Raw genomic sequence first — 18,694 nt, 5'->3', positions numbered from 1 at the left:
ATACCCGCGAGATCTGTAAACTTTCATATTCTAATGTTGAGGATTCTCACTGAGCAGTGTCTCGGTTAGCCAAGCACCCTGCTGTGACCTCCTTCTGCAAATTAACACAAAACCCCTCAAAGAAAACAGCCAGGCTAAACTAGACTAGATTCCTATCATGCTCAAGAGAAAAAGCAAATGACTGCATGCTGTGCACAAAACATAACATACAGAAAGGACAGAATGAAAGACACATAGGCATTCTATGCCTTGGAGTATGCAATGAATTTCATTATATTTTTATAAATGAATTTCAATGAGTTCTTTGTGAGAAGTAATAACAATGGAAAAATAATCCTAGATTGAACTAAGTCACAGTCAGGAAGTTGAAATACTGTAATTATCTCCTGGATATGCTTACCTACTACAAAAGACTAAATTACCACCTTAAATCTCTGCTGTGTGTGTTCACAGCAAAGAATAATGTTAGTAAAAGAGACACTGTGAAGTATCTACTGAGAGTTAAAGTGTCTTTGAAGCACTTTGCTTTCAAGCAAATGCTACACTTTAGAGAATAATAAAGCAAGAAGGAGAAATGAAATGACTCCTCCAGATTTCCCATGGATGAAATAACAGTAACACCTAACGATAAATGAAACCTGCAGTAAACACCGGTTTGGTAAAGCTCATAATGTTTAGTTACTGGACCAATTTCTATGTTGTGCCTGTATTTTGTTGTTGATCAAATATCCGCTTATGTGTCATTGAGTCGAGCGCTGGTGAGTGTTGTGCGTCCATACTGATGCAGTTTGTTTGGCACAAGTTGTCATACATTTTGAGACTTTTCTCTTTGCCATGTTACATAATTTTATGGCATATATAGAATTACATCATTGCCTGATGCAATTCAGGCAGTGACAGCAGTAACCACAAGTACAAAGGCAGCCACCCGGCGCAAAACTGAACCATATTAAACTGAATACCAATTAGTGACTTGTATTGGTTTTCATAAAAGTCATTTATCATATAATAAGTGAGTTTTAAAGGCAACAAAAAGGTCAGATGGTTGCTTTCGGCTTAAGATACTGTATATGCATGTACTCTACTGGGTTATTTTAGTGTATTCTAAGGTGTTTCTGTTATGTTGTCCTCCCCCTGTATTATAATCGCATGATGAGAAAGGCTTTCTTTCAGTACACAGTAGTAAAGTCATGCTGTTTACAGTGGTCTACTCCTTTTTGTATATATCCTTGTTTGCTGACTGCACTGTCCTCTTATGATATCACACCTCGCTAAAGAGATGCAGGCCACAAGAGCGACACAAATCACAAACACCTGTCTTTGGCACAGAGGCAAGATCATCATCATTATCATCATCATCGTCACACCCAGTCTACAGCTAAGCTGAGCGGGCTCTCACTCTCCAATCAAGCCTCCTGAAAGCTCACCATCAACAGGCGCCACCTGTGGATGAGAAGAGCGTCGGCTGCTCGGTCTCCTGACAACTCCGGCGAGAATAGAGAGGGACCCCACCATAAAAGAGAGAGCAGCGATCAAGCTCCTGCCCCTGCTGAGGACAGCCCTGTGTGTGACAGCCAAACACTTTCCCTGATTAATCAAGCCTAGCAGCGGGGCTTTATGTGCCATTAAGAGCCTTGCTAAATGACTTCACTTCATTCATTAAAGTGGAGCATCCTCGGCGGGTGGAGTGGCTCCGCTTGCCAGACAGACAGACAGACAAGTGAAAAGCTAGGAGAGGGATGGTGGTGGGGCAGCGACGATGGTGGCGGGGGCACTGAGGCAAGATAAACAACGACAAATATAGACCCATTACAATGCTGAATAATTCATCTTATACGCAGGGCTTCAGGAAAACAACAGAGAGAAAAAAAAAAAAACCAAGAGCCCAAACAACCATGGGGATTATGGAGCCATTATGCCAGTGAAGAGCATCTTCAAAACAGGGCTATTTATGCATACACCTTGTCTGGGAAAGGTAGAGCAACAGGATCATGGTCAAATCAGGAAATCAGGTTCCAGTGGACTAATCCCTGATGCATTTTCATTAGGCAAAAGTATAGTTTTAATGAATCTGTGCGGGGGACTTGAGCAGCTAGGCGCGAGTGGATTAATTGTTTGAAAGCACTGTTAGCTGCATACAGTGGCTGCTTTGTCTGAGCTACTCTTTTGCAAGCACACACACACACACACACACACACACACACACACACACACACACAAACATAGAGGAGGGATCCATAGAGTAAAACTCATACACACAACTTGAAAGAGGCAGAGAGAAAAAGGGCAGAAAAGAGGGAGATTATGGCATGCAGTAGCACGATACACACTGATAGTATGGAGGAAAAGACAAAGATAGGTAATTTACCAGTCAACAGAGAGATAAAGATGTAGTGATGGAGAGAGATAACGAGATAAAGATAAGCAGCAACAAGAGATCCAGAGGGTAGAAAGCGAGAGAGCAAGGAGAGAGGAGAGGAAGAGAGGTGGAGGGGAGGGGGGGGGGGGGGGGGGGGGGGGGGGGGGGGGGGGGGGGTACGGAGAGGGAAGAGAGTAAATGATTAATGAAAGGAGTTGAGAAGCGCAGCGAGGGGAGGTCAGGACGAAGCAGAAGAGGAGCGATGCTGCAGCCTGTGAGCGAAACTGAAAAGGACAACATTATGAACATGCCTGCTGCTGTCACACACGTTTATCAGGGAGGATCTCTGGGAGAGACTGAGCTGGTATAAGGCTGACGCGTCCCTACATAAACATTGGATTTGCAGACGTGGAACTGAACCCGACTTCCAGAACGGGAGACAGAATTGCAGTCAGAAAAAAAAGAGTCACTTTTCCCCCTTTCTAATCTAATCTAATTGGTCATCAAAACATCATAACCCCACACGTGGAATAAAGTTGATATCATTGTAGAGAAAAAAACAAGTATCGTTTAAGTATGTCAAGACTGCACAAAGACTTCCATTAGAGTCCTTCAACTTCTTGCCATATTTCAGTCAAATACATGCCTTCAATTAATCCCCAGCTGGCAGTGTGCTGTGGCTGTATCACTGGCTGATCGCTGATGCATTTCTAATTGGTATTTTTGCTGATGGTCACAAGTTAAATCTATACTCTCCATTATCCTTCCAAGGTATCCCCTTGGGTCTCTCTAATGGCTCCTGCTAAATGCAGAGCACTTGTATTGAGATATTCATATAAAATATATTCTCTCTGCCGCTGACTGGCCTGTGCATTGACATCACTTGCAGGTTTGGTGCGTAGTTGAGAGTTGGGCGGAGCAGTAAAAAAAAAAGTTCACTCCAGCTTTGAAGATTAACAAAACATGCGTCATAATCCTGCATGGAAACAGCCTGAGGAGAGACACTTGTACTCAAATAAACTGTGTTTCATCTGCTCATGTTCCCTGTTTTGTCTCCACTGAGATGGTCTCACACACTGCTTTGCTGAGCAAATGTTTGTCGTAGCCTTTATCCCTCTCACTTCCAGAACACGTAGTAAAGCTCTTAGTGGAAGCTTTGGCTGGGTGACAGGCCTGAATGCTCCAACACCGGCTTGGCAGAGACCGCTGTATCCTGCGCTGGTTGAGGTGAACGGAGTTGGCTGACTTCAGAACTGTGTGAGAGGTTGATCAGCCACACAAATAAAATCTCTATGACATTATACTGGCGGCTGATGATGGTTGTCACATGAGTTAACTGCACAATAATTATGCTGTATGTCCTGCAATCACCTGATTAAAACGCTAACTGTTTATCATACTTCGCATATTTAAAAGAGACATAACTGTACCTGTGGCTATAAACAGAGACGTAGCTCTCAGTGAAAACTTTCTCTCCTGCAAAGAGAAGAATTCGCCAGTAGAAAGGTGAAATGTCATGCGTAAAAGTATAAGTCGAAAGAATGAAGCTCATATCCTGAAGGAGAGGAAGAGTCCTGAGTTCTTTGGCTCACCTCAGTCTACGTAGATCTTGTGTTTACCTTTCATTAACTAGAGATCCCAGAATCCTCTCCTCCCCCTCCTGACCCTTAAGACTTTCCAATACATGCCTAAGATGAAAATAAATGCAATAAAACAGCCACTTGAAAGATAAAAAACAATTTTAACAACAAAGATCCATAATGTTTGAGTTATAAACTGATCAGGATATCTATGTGGTTAGTTATTTCTAGACAATAAAAATGTCTTATAATGGCAAATGCCTACCAGAGCCAAAAACTGCTCTTAAAATGTCTTATTTCATATTATTTTGACCTGTGGTTGAAAACCTGAAAGGTATCTAAATTATGATCAGCTTGGGAACTGTTATCATCAAATGCATCAAACTGCTGCTGGATTTCTGTTGATCAACTGTCAACTACAATGTATGTCGCAATGGGCTGATTCAGAATATGTTGTTTTGAGCGACAAAGAGATAGAGTGGAGGAAGAGACAGCTAATGTCAGCTCAGATTCTGTAGTAAACCAAGCTACATCGTGAACAAGACAGAGAGCGATAACAGCCAACTTATCAAGATACTGTGACCACAAGTTCAACTGTAGTTGCAAACCTCCACCCTGTGTTGTAAAGCCAGCACACAGTGTCTCCAGAAGGCTACACCCAAACCTGGTTATCATATGCTGGGCATGAGAAATAGTAGACAGATAGAAAAGAAAGTCTAACTGAAAGAACAGAGTGAACTAAATGTTTAATAATGTGAAACCACATTCTCTAATTGAGCCAGAACATATTTGCGGAGGCAGTTTTGTTACATAACTTCAACTGCAAATTAGACTGTATAGCACAATATAGACAAGAAAGAGTATTTTGCTTTAATTGATGACAGAAGTGCTCCAGAGAAATTTTAAATGAGCAGAGAAGTTCAGTGTCACATGATTAAACATGTGAACTTTCAGTAAAGGGATGTTGACCTTTATATATTGGCTGAATATCAGCCAGATCGAGCCATATAAACTACATTTTCTTTGTCAGTCAATATAAAATTTTTCCAAATAAATTTGATAAAGCCTCCAGGACAATATAATAAAAATGTGCACAAGTCTAAACAGAGTGTTGGTGTTTGAACATCTCCACTTATTATGAAAAAGTGATGAGTAGTTTTGTTTTTTTGTTTTGTAGTGAGATCAGAAAAAACAGGTGACACATGATGAGACACAACGTAATACACTGAATGACATGACAGGATTTGCACGACAAGAGAAAACATGCATTGAGGATGTACAGCTGCAACTGCAGCAAAGAAAAAATCAAATGTTAGTACTTACGATATGGGATGTGTGTATAAGGGAAGGTGTAGGGAAGTCTGTTGTACAGGATTTCATTGTGTGTGTGTGTGTGTATGTAAGTGTAGAGGAGCAATTGGGATGTGAAAAAAAAAAGAAAAAGAAATCACCATTTACATTGGTTTGATACTCCATGTCTGCAGAGTTTAGGTATTGAAATAAGTGTTGGAGGAGAAGAAGCAGGTATTGGTTTGACTTCACTACATGTACAGTACCAGTCAAAAGTTTGGATACACCTTCCCATTCACTTGAATGAGAAAGTGTGTCCAAACTTTTGACTGATACTGTATTTACTAATCTGCTTTGGGTTTAAACATTTTTTTGTTCAGCTCGGTTCATTGGATATTTTGGCAAGATTGATTGCATGAAGTGTACTTTTTATAGTTCAGACTCCTGCTCCATGTCAGTGGAATGACTGCAGTCATATAAAACTTGAGTTATGGCATAATGATACCGATACATTCATCATTATATATTGTTTTTGTGTATCAGTAAAAAATACTGGCTTTGAGTTCAGTGGGTGGTGTGTACCAGACAATACTAACTGGCTGGCAGGAAACACTCCCACTCCCACTCGGATCTTGAAAAACAGCAAATTAGTGCAGTTGCAATTAAGACTTGAACAGACAATACAATAAAAAAGGAAGCATCCCCTCGCCTGATACAGGCACAATCAGACAAAGTGAAACAGTTCTTGTTCCGTCAGCAGTGCAGAGACTCTACTGTCTCACAGAGCAGACAACAATGCCCAAGGCTGAGATAACAGGAAATGCCAGCTTATCAGAGAGAGAGAGAGAGAGAGAGAGAGAGAAACAGAGAGAAATGGTGAGAGAGCGTGATAGGTAAGCTCACTATTTACCAACAGACTAATTGACCAAAATCCAGTCGTGTCCTTTATATCTGTCATTTACACACAGGTTTCAGCCAGTAAGATTTTTTCTACAGCTGAAATTTGTTTGCAGAACATGTAAAGTGGATAAATCAAATAAAAGCAGAGGCAAATCCATCACTTTCTTAATTTGAGTTCCATTTCATTGGGTTTGATTTGTTTAGATTGAGTCACCTCTCGTGGGGAGTTTGTTTAATTTCACAGATGAAAGAACACCAATGATTTTTAGGAGTGTTTTCCTTGTTCAACTTTCTCTACAAGCTATTACAGTAAATCTTGAATGCAACACAGCCATAATGCCAAGAATATTAAACTGATGTTTACAGAAATAACTTGGAGTTTGATGACAACATTTAGTGATCATACAAGGTTAATTACTGTATTATTTTAAAGTCTGTTTGTATAGCTTCTCAGGAAGAGGGGAGGTTAATGAATGTGCACAGGCTACACTGAGGAGTTGTAAAAAAATTCCTGTGTATACAACATACCCAAAACACTGCAAGCTGTTAGAAGATGAGTAAATAGACCAAATATTAGTAACACCTCTCAGTATTTTTCATTATCTTTTATTATCTATTAACTGACTCTCTTAGTCTATACAGTAAAACATATACAGTAAAAACACCCATCATGATTTGAAAGAGCCCATGGTGATGTCTGACCCAACAGTCTAAAACCCAAAGATACTCAATTTACTATAGAGAAAGGCAGCAAATCCTCACATTTGAAAGGCTCGAACCATGAAAAGTTTGACATTGTTGCTTCATAAATAACTTAATCAATCAATTATCAGTTGCCAATCTTAGGTCAAGTAACTAATGTTTCCAAATTAAACAGCACCACAAACTATAATCACAAAAGTGAATTGAAGCAACGCCTCTCCAAAACAATGAAAAGTGAACTTTGCAACTTTAATGAAGATATGATTTAATGAAGGGCTGTTGTATTAGACTGCTTTGGGTTTAGCTAAGTGTGCCTAATAAACTGGTGTGACCACTAGAAAAACATACACATAAATAGTCCATTAGCTACAATAAGCCCAGCCCCAATTTAGTTACCACTGCTACGCCTGTCAAGCTTTCTGTTCTTGCACAGCACATTATGCAGTTTACAATGATAATACTGGCAGATTTATCACATGAAATTCTTTGTAATTGTTTTGACAATGAGTCTTTGATGTCAGATACATGTAGAAATAAGGGGACTACTCATTTGTAGCTGGCAACTGTTGACTTTGCCAGCTGAAAAATAGCTAGCTAGCTCATTAAGCTAACGTTACTCCTTGAGTTAGTTGAAAGCTCAGTCTCTGGCTGACATAAGCTGATTCCACTTGAAATGACAACCCTGTAAAAGAGAGGTCTTAAATTTGTACTTAATTGCCAAATACATAATACTAAAAGACTGAAGTTAAAGCTACATGTGTCACCAGTTGATGGCTCAAGTAAAAGAAAAGAAGCAGCATTGTTCTTGTGTTGCAGTGTAGAGCTAGTCAGTCCTAATATTGTAAGTATGATAAAGAAAAATGTCTGATCAGACTGTTATTTTGTTCTTTGATTGGACAATCGCTGAGTTGTTTTAATTACCATCTGTCTGTCTTTTACGCTCACTTACAATCTCGTTTACACAGTCACACAAACTCATTGACGCTTAAGTGTTTCCTTGCTAACTGAGCCTGGCCCTCCCGGTTGTAGACTGCAGGACTTGGAATGTGATGGCCTGGGACGCTCTCCTCTCCTGCCAGCTCCGCAGTCCATCCAGCGGCACACCATCATTGTTCAGCTCACACAATGCAACATTCCACAATCAGCAGCAACTCCAACGAAACCAGAGGGAGAAGGAGACGACTGGGAGGACTGCACTGCTCTAATCTTAGGATTAGAATTCCTTTCTACAAGGCTCTAATAGGCCTCTATTCTTTTGAACAACAAAGCTGCAAGATGAGATAAAAAAACTGATACAGATGAAGGCAATCTAGAGCAATTTAGGGAAGAATGTGAGGCTATTAAGGCCTGCACAGAGGCTCTGGAGGAAGTATAAATAAATTACTAACCATTCAGAGAAATACATGCAACATAAGGTTGTATGAATTAGCTGTAAAACATGCAGTGAGATGCCTGTAAATGAATAATACCATTTAACAACATGAAAAAACACACACCTACTTATTTCCAGTTTGTTCACCTTTAACACTGGAACTATCCTGGAAAACAGTCCTATTGTTGTCCTGCTCTGCACCACTGTGTCACTCATTTATCTTTCCTGCTTCTCTGTGGTTGTGAAATAGCATTAACTGGACCTTAAAAAGTCAAGAACTCTGTGTCTGTGATTTAAATCCCAAGCGAGAGGATATACTGCCTTGTATTCAGAGGGGAGAAAATGTCATCATGGACTTTACTGGGATCAGTGGACAGAGTCCCTATATGCGGTCATGTAAGGATGGTACATTTATAAAGAATTAAACTGAAGAACTATGGCTTAACTTTACAAAACAGACATGGGACAATTGAGTGCAAGATATAGAACTGCAGAGAAATCAGTACGAAAATATGTGTGTGTGAGTGTGTAGTAGAGAGAGAGAGAGATAGAGAGAGAGAGAGAGAGAGAGAGAGAAGCAGTTCCTAAGCCTGGCCGTCACGCATGCTTAACCTTGCGCTAGCGCCTGTGCAATGCAGCTTGCATATCAATGATGGAGGAATATCAGCAGCAGAGAGGCCTCCGACCAACCTCCACTATACTCGGCAGGCAGGGGAGGCACAGCAGCATCCGCAGTTACACTGTGGCACTAACAATGGTAATGCATGTCAAGCTACACTGGTGAGCACAAGAGCGTGTTGTCATCCAGTAAAAAGCCAGTGTGGCATGGCAGACATGCATCGATACAAACATGGAAAAAGATGACCAATTGCTGGTATCTTAACTTAAATAAATAAAGATGCTAAATTATTATCTCCAATAAACTAAAAATGTTGGACTGCAAATCACAAACCTGAAAGATACAGGAAGTAAGCCTGAGCGTGCAGACTGTAAGTGTGGTTTCCACTGACAGCATTTACTTTTGGCTGGAGCTCAGGTTACAGGAAGCGTTTTGACGGAGAGCGTCCCTACCGTGCTGTGGTTTAGAGCAATGCATATTTGGTGTCACCAGGGGCAATAAAAACTTCCTGACAAAACCCCAAGTGCTACCACTAACATCATGAACAAAGCCTGACAGCATGGACTGTAGTTTCCTGTCATAGTCAACAAAGCATACCATGAAATACCCCTCTGCTCTCTGCTTCATGTCTCACCGTGACAGGACACTGATATAAATCCTCACCTCCCCAAATGTCAGTATCTCAATCACAAAAGATAAACCTGATAAACTGTAACTTTTGCAGAGAGCTGGAACAGGTTCCAAGTGACAATGAGATGTATTTTAAAAAGGAGGAAGAGGAGAGAAGAGAAGAACAAGCGAGGGAAAGATATGATGAAATGGTGTATTTCTAATTAAAACAGAGGAATTTGGGAATACCCATAGGGTCCTAAGGGACCAGCATCGGGTGATAAACTCACTCATCCGTATCCTCTGTCTTTTGAAGGGAGTGATAAAAGACTTTCAGGATGCTGTGCCCTCTCCTCCTCTGTTCCCCTTCTTCCCCACATGCTATCTGATGCCGACGGAGGTCCTTTGTCACATCGATCCTTCCCGAGGACCCCAAGGCGTCCTGTGAGGGTGCCTTCTACAGGGTCCTGTCTGTTGATTGACACGTCACCCCTTTCTCTGCCTGTGTCGATCAGAGGCTGTCTCTCCCCCCCCCCCCCCCCCCCCTAACACAGCTCAATAAGAGGCCGCTGCTTTGATAGCAGTTCTGTGGCAAGTTACATCTCTGGCAGCAGGGATAAGAGAGACTTTTAACAGCCTCTCTGTGTTCAGCAGGTTAAAAAGTGTTTTCTATCAGAGCCTTGTCAAACTGTCATCATCATTTTTTGTTTGAAGACAGCTCTGTATACCCGGAAGAAAAAAGAAAACATGTCAGAGTCCCGTTTTTCTTCTGATTTTCTTGTTATCCCAGATTGATGCTAATCTAAAACACTGTGAGGATTAAAACATTCGCAGCATGGATTAAATTCACAATGAAAACTTGGTTGGTTATTAGAAAACAACTAAACCTTTTTAATTCTATATCCAGAGCATTAAAAATAGCAGCTATTCCAGAATTCCTACCTTCATACAAACAACTTCAGACAGAATTTGGTCTGTCAGGGATGGATTTTTTAGATTTCGTCAAGTGTGACAGCACTTACAGACACATGCAGATTGGGAGCAGATATGTAAACTAGCACCTAATTTAGAAAAGATTTTCATGTTGACTATGGAGGGAATGATAAAAAAAAAAAAACCTGATAGCCCTCTTCTACAGATGGCTTCAAGATAACGTGACAGGAAGCAGAAATGGGAATTAGAAATGAATGTTATCACTGATGAAATGTGGGAAAAGACATGCCTTGATGGTCACAAGCTAATAAGCAGTCCTACCTGGAGGGAGTTTGAATGGAAAACGAGAATGAGAGTATTTAAGACTCTTGTGTTCAAGCTCAGAATTATGCTGGAGACGATGCGGGAGAGATTGGCGAACATACCCATATATATTGGGATTGTCCCAAATTGTATCAATATTGGAGAAACATTCAGGAAGAGATCAAGCAAATCAAGGGTGCAGACCTACCTCAAGAGCTGCCATTCTTTATATTGGAAGAGACTCAGGAGGATATAGATACCAAAAATCAGACATATTTACTTGGGGTGTTGCTGCTGATCGCAAAGAAGATGATTACAGTGTTATGGAGAAAGGTAAAGCCTCCAACTGTCCAACAATGGAGGGAAAGGTTAAAAAGTGTATATTTGATGGAAAGCATAACAACCAAACTCCAGCTAAGGACTGATGTTTTCAACATGAAGTGGACACCAGTAATACTACAGCTACCCAGACTGATTAAGAAAAAAATTCTCTGTAATCTCAGTGGAGGGAAGGAGTTCGACTGGTGCTACATGTATACAGATGTCATTGTGACTGTGTATAAGTTTCCCAACAGGCATATGAAGAAGTGTAGGGTTAAACATATGGGTGACTGCGTATTGGTTAGAATGAGGTCGGTTGGGTGCCTATGACAGTGATGCCTCCATTAACAAAACCTGAATGAGATAGGTTGCTGTGATGCACACATTTGTCAAATACCGGCAGCAGTTTTAAGACGATATCTTTCATTGACTGTCAGCGTTGGTGAAAGACGACAACAGAGAGCAGTGACAGTTCTCTGTGTCTTGCAGATGTTCACAAGCGTCCTGTGAGAGCTGGAGAGGCTATTAGCTGTGTAATGATCACTGGATGTTGTAGTTCACATTCACACAAGTGGCGTGACAGACAGATGGAGGTTGATTTTGAAGGATGAAACGTATGGGGAAAGTGCTGTAAGCGGACAGCTCAGATGGGTTTACAGACTTACACGCGCATTATGATCTCTATTGACCCAAGCAAAAGCGGCAGAGCAGATACAGATACACACACACACACTGATGCACTTTTATACTGTTCTCTGTCGTCTTAAACAGGGAGGAGCAGAGCTGAGCTGAATTAAAGTCGAGGCCCACCATGTGGCTCTTATGTATGGGGTGAGGGGGGGTTCTCACTGGGGCTTTTTACTCCGTCACTGGACTTAAGCCAACAGAACCAGGTGTGGCCACTTAATGTACCAGCGTAAGTGATCCACAGAGAGGGTCAGATGTGTGTAAAGTGCAGAGGTCTGACACACGGCCATTATGGAGCATTAGACCATAAGGTCCTGCAGGATATCACCTGACCTCGTCTGACCTGGACACAAAAACTCTTTCTTTCATTCAGACTTTCTTTTGCATTTTTCATTTCGACTCATTTTTCACCACCAATCTGACCGGCAACATATGTTTATCCTCTGGCTACATTTTTTTTTTTGTTCCTGCTCTAACAAATGATCTCCTCTCTTCCCTCTAATGAGTGTACCTCTGTCATTTCTCAAGGACACTTAAATGTAGTAAACAAACAAAATACTCGTCAGTTACATTCATCAGGTGGCAGCTGGCGTGGACAAAATCAGCGCAGTCAACGCGACGGCATTGTTAGCACACAGTATGTGTGTGTGTATGATACTGCTCTATTTCATTGTAGTTCTCCTGTAATGCGACTCACTCTGTCAGAGCCAGAGTGGCAGCCTGAATTGCTTCTGTCAGATAAACACTCCCAGCATGCAATGCTTTGCCTCAGTCTGCGCAATGCTGCATTGGCAGCCTCCTGGCAGGATTCTGAGGTGTCTCGGTTCAGAAGTAGCTGCGTGCGTGCGTGTGTGTGTGTGTGTTGGTGTGTGTGTGTGTGTGTGTGTGTGTGTGTGTGTGTGTGCATGTATGTGTGCAGAATGATGATCCTCACAGCACCAGAAATTCTTAAGTCTGCACCAGATGGTTGGCACCTGAACTACAGACTGAACAATAATGACACTTATGATAGTCTGTCTTTTCACAACTGCGAGTTTAGTTTGTATTTAATTAATCTGATGTGTAAAAAAAAACAAACAAATCAAAGTACTTTCTAGGGAAGTATCAAGATATGTGTGTGTGTGATGAGAGACTATGAGAAATACATAAAGATGACTTGTGAGCAATGTGTGTGATTTCGGTAGAGTTTGCACTCAGCCTCACTCCCGACAGTCTTGTTCCATGATTCACTAGCACAGAAAAGGAGAAAAGGAATGTGTACTATGTGATGCAGTGCAACTCACTCAGGACCACAATCCCAGAACTATGTGGAATGTGTCCTCTAACTGCCAGTGACTGAAACCTACACTCGTTGAACAACTGCAGTACACAGTCAGTGGTCGTGTACTGTCACTCCGAATCAAAATCAAGTGCAGACCGTAACACAGGTACAGCCAGAGTGAGAGAGAGAGAGAGAGAGAGAGAGAGAGAGAGGGAGAGAGAAAAGAGAGCTGAACGGTGTTGCTGTCTGAGACCTAGAGTGAGTTTTGAGTGAAGGCACACAGGTGTAAAGACGGCATAAACTGCTTCCTTCTTCCTCACAACCTGACACAAACACACACACACACACACAAAGATGTGAAGCAACACATTTTAGCAAGATGTCTATTCTGTTTTCAAATATTCGAAAAATGCGTACTTCACTTGGGATTTTATTTAAAAAACAGTGTGATTACTAGTTGCAGCCGCTCTTGTGCAATCCACAAGCCGTGAAGGATCAGCTCACCCAAGTCACCACACACATTTTCTCACTTACCACTAGTGGTATCTATCTGTGCAGATAGTTTTGGTTTTATTTACAAAAGTTTTGAGATATATGTCTCTTAGATATCTGCTGGCACCCAAATACAGTGGGGGTGTATGAAATGTTTGTGGAGCTCAAAGCAGTGAAAAACAAGCAATATGTCTTTTCAGATACAGTACAATGTCCCCATTACTCAATCCACAGACTAGGAACTATAGCTGGAACATTTAGTTTAAATTATCGTTCAAAAGAACTTTAACTCATTTTTCAACCACAAATGCCAAAAATTCCCTTGTTCTTGGCTCTTAAAAGTTTGTGTTTGCTGTTTTTCTTTATTTTATGTCATTGTAAACTGAACATTTTCAATTTTGGACTTCTGGTCAGACAAAAAGACGTCATTGTAATGGGCATTTTTCACTGTTTTCTGACATTTTGTACACAAAAGGATTCATCGATTAATCAAGAAAATAATCAGAAGATTTACAATGGAAACAATCATTAATCACAGCCCTAGTTGGAAGTAATTCCCGCTAAACAGTTCTAATGAGAAATGTTTACTGTGAGGTCTGGACCATCCAGAAAACCCCAAACATTGTTTCTTGATTTGAGCACCAAAAGCAAAATTCTATTCAACTCATGTTCTAATTAGTTTTAAGTTTCAGAAGCTGATATTTCACAACATCAGCAAATAAAAACCATGGCTTGATAAATGGGTAATTGAGACAATGTGTTTTATTTGCGATTTGGGTAAAAATGACATTTTAAAAAAACAACAAAAAAACCCCATCATTCTCTTACTCATCTGGTTCTCTTTATCTGCATCTCTTCTTCTGTGAAGGGTACAGATTACTTCAAGGAAATAAATAAGTGATAACAGCTTTCGCCATCACTTCAGTGCACTTCATGAAATGTGTCTCTAATATTTTGTGCTGTCAATGTTTTCACACTATGTGGCAAAACATGTATCTGTATCTGTAGAAATGTCAGACAAACGCGTGGACCTCACCGTAACAACTCAAGGAAAAATAAGTCTAAATTTGGTGTTTCTTAATATGCAAATGAAAACAATCACAGTGTTTTTACAATGATATTGACATTAATCACATTGTTAATCTAATTTTGAGACTACTAATACAGTATACGTCACATGTCTGAAAAGTAAAGATCAGCCACTATAATTAGGTAAGAGAATAACCAGCGTGACATTTGTGTTAATAGTAGTAGATGTGGTTGTTGCATTTAAAATGTATGGCTTTTGTTAACCTTTCTTTTCTTATCAAGAACAAAAGGTTGTACTAACATGCAAAACAAGAGGTGGCGATCGAACAGTGTAGAGACTCTTAAGTGTCCACAGAGAAAATGTGGCTTCCTATATATTGTCCGAAAATCTCAGGCAGATGCTGCGTACTGTAAATCTACACTTTTAAACAGCATTTAATGTGGAATCTTGAAACTACATTTTGTGATTCTCCTAAAGCAAGATCTTTATCACGCTATATTACTTCTTATCTCCCCGAGTGTGCAAACTGCAAAAACCATGACATAAAATTTAGAAATATGCGATGCGTTAACCGCTGCATCCGTAGCAAGGACACACCACACAAATCAGATGCTTATCGCTCACAGATGAAGAGAGTTGCACAGAGGTCAGCTGCATTTAGAGCTCCTCTACATCTACACGGGCGAGATGCCAGAGCCCCGTGTCTGCAGGGGTCCATTCTGAGGTCAATACTACAACACTGTAAACTAATGATCCAGCAAATTCCCTCAGTCCTGCTCTTTCCCCTCCTCCTTCTTTCCCTCAATCTGTTGTTGCCCTCTGTCTCTCCCACTCTCTGATCCCCCGCTGCGCTGCAGAAATGAAAAACAACTGAAGACTCGGCAGCGCTGGGCCTGCTCTGCTTCTCTGATACACACCGCTGATAAACAAGGCTGCTTGTTAAGAAACAAATGAAACTCTGCCTTTCCTGATTTCTGCCTTTCACTGCCTTTTCATCCGGTTGTTTTCTTCTCATCCTTTTCCTTTCTTTTGTCACGGCCTTGGCAGTGAACGCACAATGGAACATCACTCTAAAATAAACCTCGCCTCGAAATGTAAACACGGATACCGACATGATCCGCAGCGACATGAAAGTCTAAATTACAGTGAAAGAGATGTACAGTAAAAGTAAGAAGTTTAGCGTACAGGGTCAGACCCACACGCACAGACAGCGCAGTATCTCAGGGATCATGTAACTCCCTATAAAACAAGAACAAGAAGCTTAATCAACAATATCATCAGATGATACCGCCGGAGATGGTTCAGTTCCAATAATTAAACAGACCGTATTTATGGCTGAGATGTTACCACTCATGCTCAACAACAACAGCAAGATATTCTTTCAATCAAATGAAGTCAGGTGAGTGTTCAACCTCCCATGATCCCTCAAAAGTGTCGCCTCATTATAGCCTTGTCTTTTAGCTCTTCAGTGCTGATTTACCTATGAAAGATCATGTCTGTCACATCTATCAACACAGTTATGGTAAATGTTTTCCTTTAAGAAAAAAAAAAAAACAGCCCGTTATCCACGCTCATTTTGACACAGCAAGTCTGTAAATGTGTCTTCATCGCAGATAAACTGTCAGGGGAATTCTTCTTGAGAACAAGTAAATCTGCTGAGTTTCACCAACAGAAAAGCTTATCTCATAACATGCCTACACACATACAAACACACACACACACACACACACGCTCACATGTAATGCACACAGAGGATCTTCCAGGCCTAAAGGAAGCTTTCCATCTCTCCCTCTGACTTGCGATAAAGCCTGCGATAGAGCCACACTGTTCAGTCCTATCCTCTTCCTATCGATTGGGGCTAAAGAATGGGGCTCAAGGGATGGAGGAGAGCACTCAATCACACTGTTGACAAACATGAGTGAACTGGATTCAAAAGACACAATAAATGAGTAGCGGTAGTTAGGAGGAGAGGTGAGGTGATTAATCTTGTCTTTTACGGTCATATTCCCAGGTGAATTGAAAAATACAAGTGAAATGCAGCGGCTCTTTAAGTTTGTGTATGTTATACTTCTCTGAGTCCATTAATAAGCTGCAGAGGTCTAAACCGGTGAGGCACACAGACTGTAAATGTTTTCCTGTATGTTCACAATCAAAGGCATATGATCAATAAATACATGCTCCTCCTTCCCAAGGAGTGCTGATCCATGAGCCCTACTCACTGACCATCTGACCCCAAGCATCCAAAAAAATAGTGAGCAGCCGTGCCTGGTTACATCTAACTGAACGCAGCTTCACCTTAAAGCAATCTGTCCCTCTAGTTTAGGAAACATCAGAATTTAGTTAGTTAGGTTTCACATCTCATGCATTAACAACATATCAGGTGTAGTGTTTAAGAGTGGCACTAACCTTACTATAACTATCTATATTTAAACTAGGCCTACTACTAACGATTATTCTCATTATTGATTAATCTGTCAATTACTTCTCGATTAATTGATTAGTTGTTTGGTCCATACAATGTCAGATAATCATGAAAAATGTCCCAAAGCCCAACCTGCCATCCTCAAATGTCTTGTCTTGTCAAGACAGTCCACAACCCAAAGATATTCAGTTTACTATCACAGTAGACTAAAGAAACCAGAAAATATTCATACTTGAGATGATAGAACCAGAGAATTTTGACTGTTTTTCTTTTAATCGATTAATCGATTATCAAAATAGTTTTTGATTAATTTAATAGTTGGCAACTAATTGATTAGTGGACTAATAGTTGCAGCTCTAATTGAAACTTTATTTTATTGTCACTGTCTCCATGTAAAAGCCTATTAGTTCCCTTCTTAGGTCAAACTCTGCTCTCAGTCTGCTCATCTTTGTACTGAGAACCCAGTTCAATGTGCAGAAAGCACAGCTCAGACATGACAAGCCTTCCCATTCAAAACTGCTTATCTTTATACACTGAATTGTACAAAAAACGATTACTGCACAGTCAAATACAGCCAACAACCGGACCGCCTGCCCCTGTAACAAACCTCATCAGCTGCAGCGGTGATAGGACTCAGCGCATTTAACACAACACAGTCTCTTTGAGAAAGCGACACCTCCAAACACACACACAGCGGCTTCAGAGCTGACAAATGCGTTGGACTTTCCTGCCGCTCGATGTCTAGTTTCGCTCCGCATGTTTACAAAACTGCACAATTTGTTCGACCCCAAACGGTCGGAGCAGTTAATTGCATGACTAAAAACGCAAACCACATCCACAACTACATGGATGTTTAAAAATGAAACAACTGCTCGGTAATGAAATGAAATAGATCACCAGAGAAATGCCGGGACACCGCGAGAGAAGGATGTAGTTGGATTCATTAACCGGTGGAAGCAGCAACTGCGTGTTAAATTACTACCATCGTCTGTCTAATTACAGTAAAAAACCCCTCCGACAAAATGTCTTATCTTTCTTCAAATAAATGAAGCAGTCAACTTTCCAAGCCTTTCTCGCTGAGCAGAGAGCCCCATGCCGCTGAGTGTAGCGCCGTGTGCCCTCCCCTCCGCAGCTCCGTGTGTGACTGCCCCCGGCCGCTCATGAACTTCCCTCACAGCCGCGGTTTCCTCCCCCATAAATAAAACTTACTTTTCTCTGGCTTGGCTGTCGGACGGCACGTTGCTACTCTTGCCTTTGGCGTACATGCTTGCAGAGAGCTCCGATTGTCACGCACCTGTCAACCCATCACAACCTCCCTGGGCACAGCCCCGTCACCATGGCGACACAAGCAGCGTCGTCTCCCATTGGATGCCCCGCTGTTCGGGACCGCCCGCTCGCCATGGCAACCGCCAGTGAGTGACAGCTGATTGTCCCCGCCCCTGCACTGGTAGCTCCACCCCCTCCTCCTTCTCTCTCTCCCTCTCTCTCTCTCTCTCTCTTTCTGCTCCACTCTGTCTTTCCTTCTGCTTTCCCAGTCTGTCTGTCTGCAGTCTGTCTGTCTGTCAGTGTCTCTCCCATCCTGACATGCAGACAGACTGACAAACACACACGCACACACACATACACACACACACACACACATACACGCACGCACATCCGCACTCCCTCCCTCTATTCTCCTCTCTCAGTGCAAGGGGGGGATTTGAAACCGTCCAACTAGGATTTTAAACAACTGGCTTTGGCTGTTCCTTTTATAGACAATCACACCCTCTACCGACGCACACACAGCGCACTGCGCAAACAACTCTCGCAAA

General features: G+C 41.5%; 1 protein-coding gene across 2 annotated transcripts in view; it reads right to left on the bottom strand.

Annotated features, from left to right (window-relative positions):
* ssbp2a (single stranded DNA binding protein 2a) overlaps nt 1–18,232 on the bottom strand; it is a 54,205-nt gene extending 35,973 nt beyond the window's left edge. The window contains exon 1 of one of the 2 annotated variants that reach the window (XM_044369871.1): nt 18,090–18,232. In XM_044369871.1, coding sequence (XP_044225806.1) covers nt 18,090–18,145 — 56 coding nt within the window. In that variant the 5' untranslated portion in view covers nt 18,146–18,232. Of the gene's footprint in view, nt 1–17,777; nt 17,989–18,089 lie in introns of those variants that run through there. The other variant, XM_044369880.1, reaches the window with a different exon arrangement.
* Between the last annotated feature and the right edge of the window lie 462 nt (nt 18,233–18,694).

This window comes from Thunnus albacares, chromosome 2, assembly GCF_914725855.1.
Source record: "Thunnus albacares chromosome 2, fThuAlb1.1, whole genome shotgun sequence".
NCBI lineage: Eukaryota > Metazoa > Chordata > Actinopteri > Scombriformes > Scombridae > Thunnus > Thunnus albacares.
Note: the sequence above shows the minus strand (reverse complement) of the source record. Positions and strands in the feature narration are given on the sequence as shown.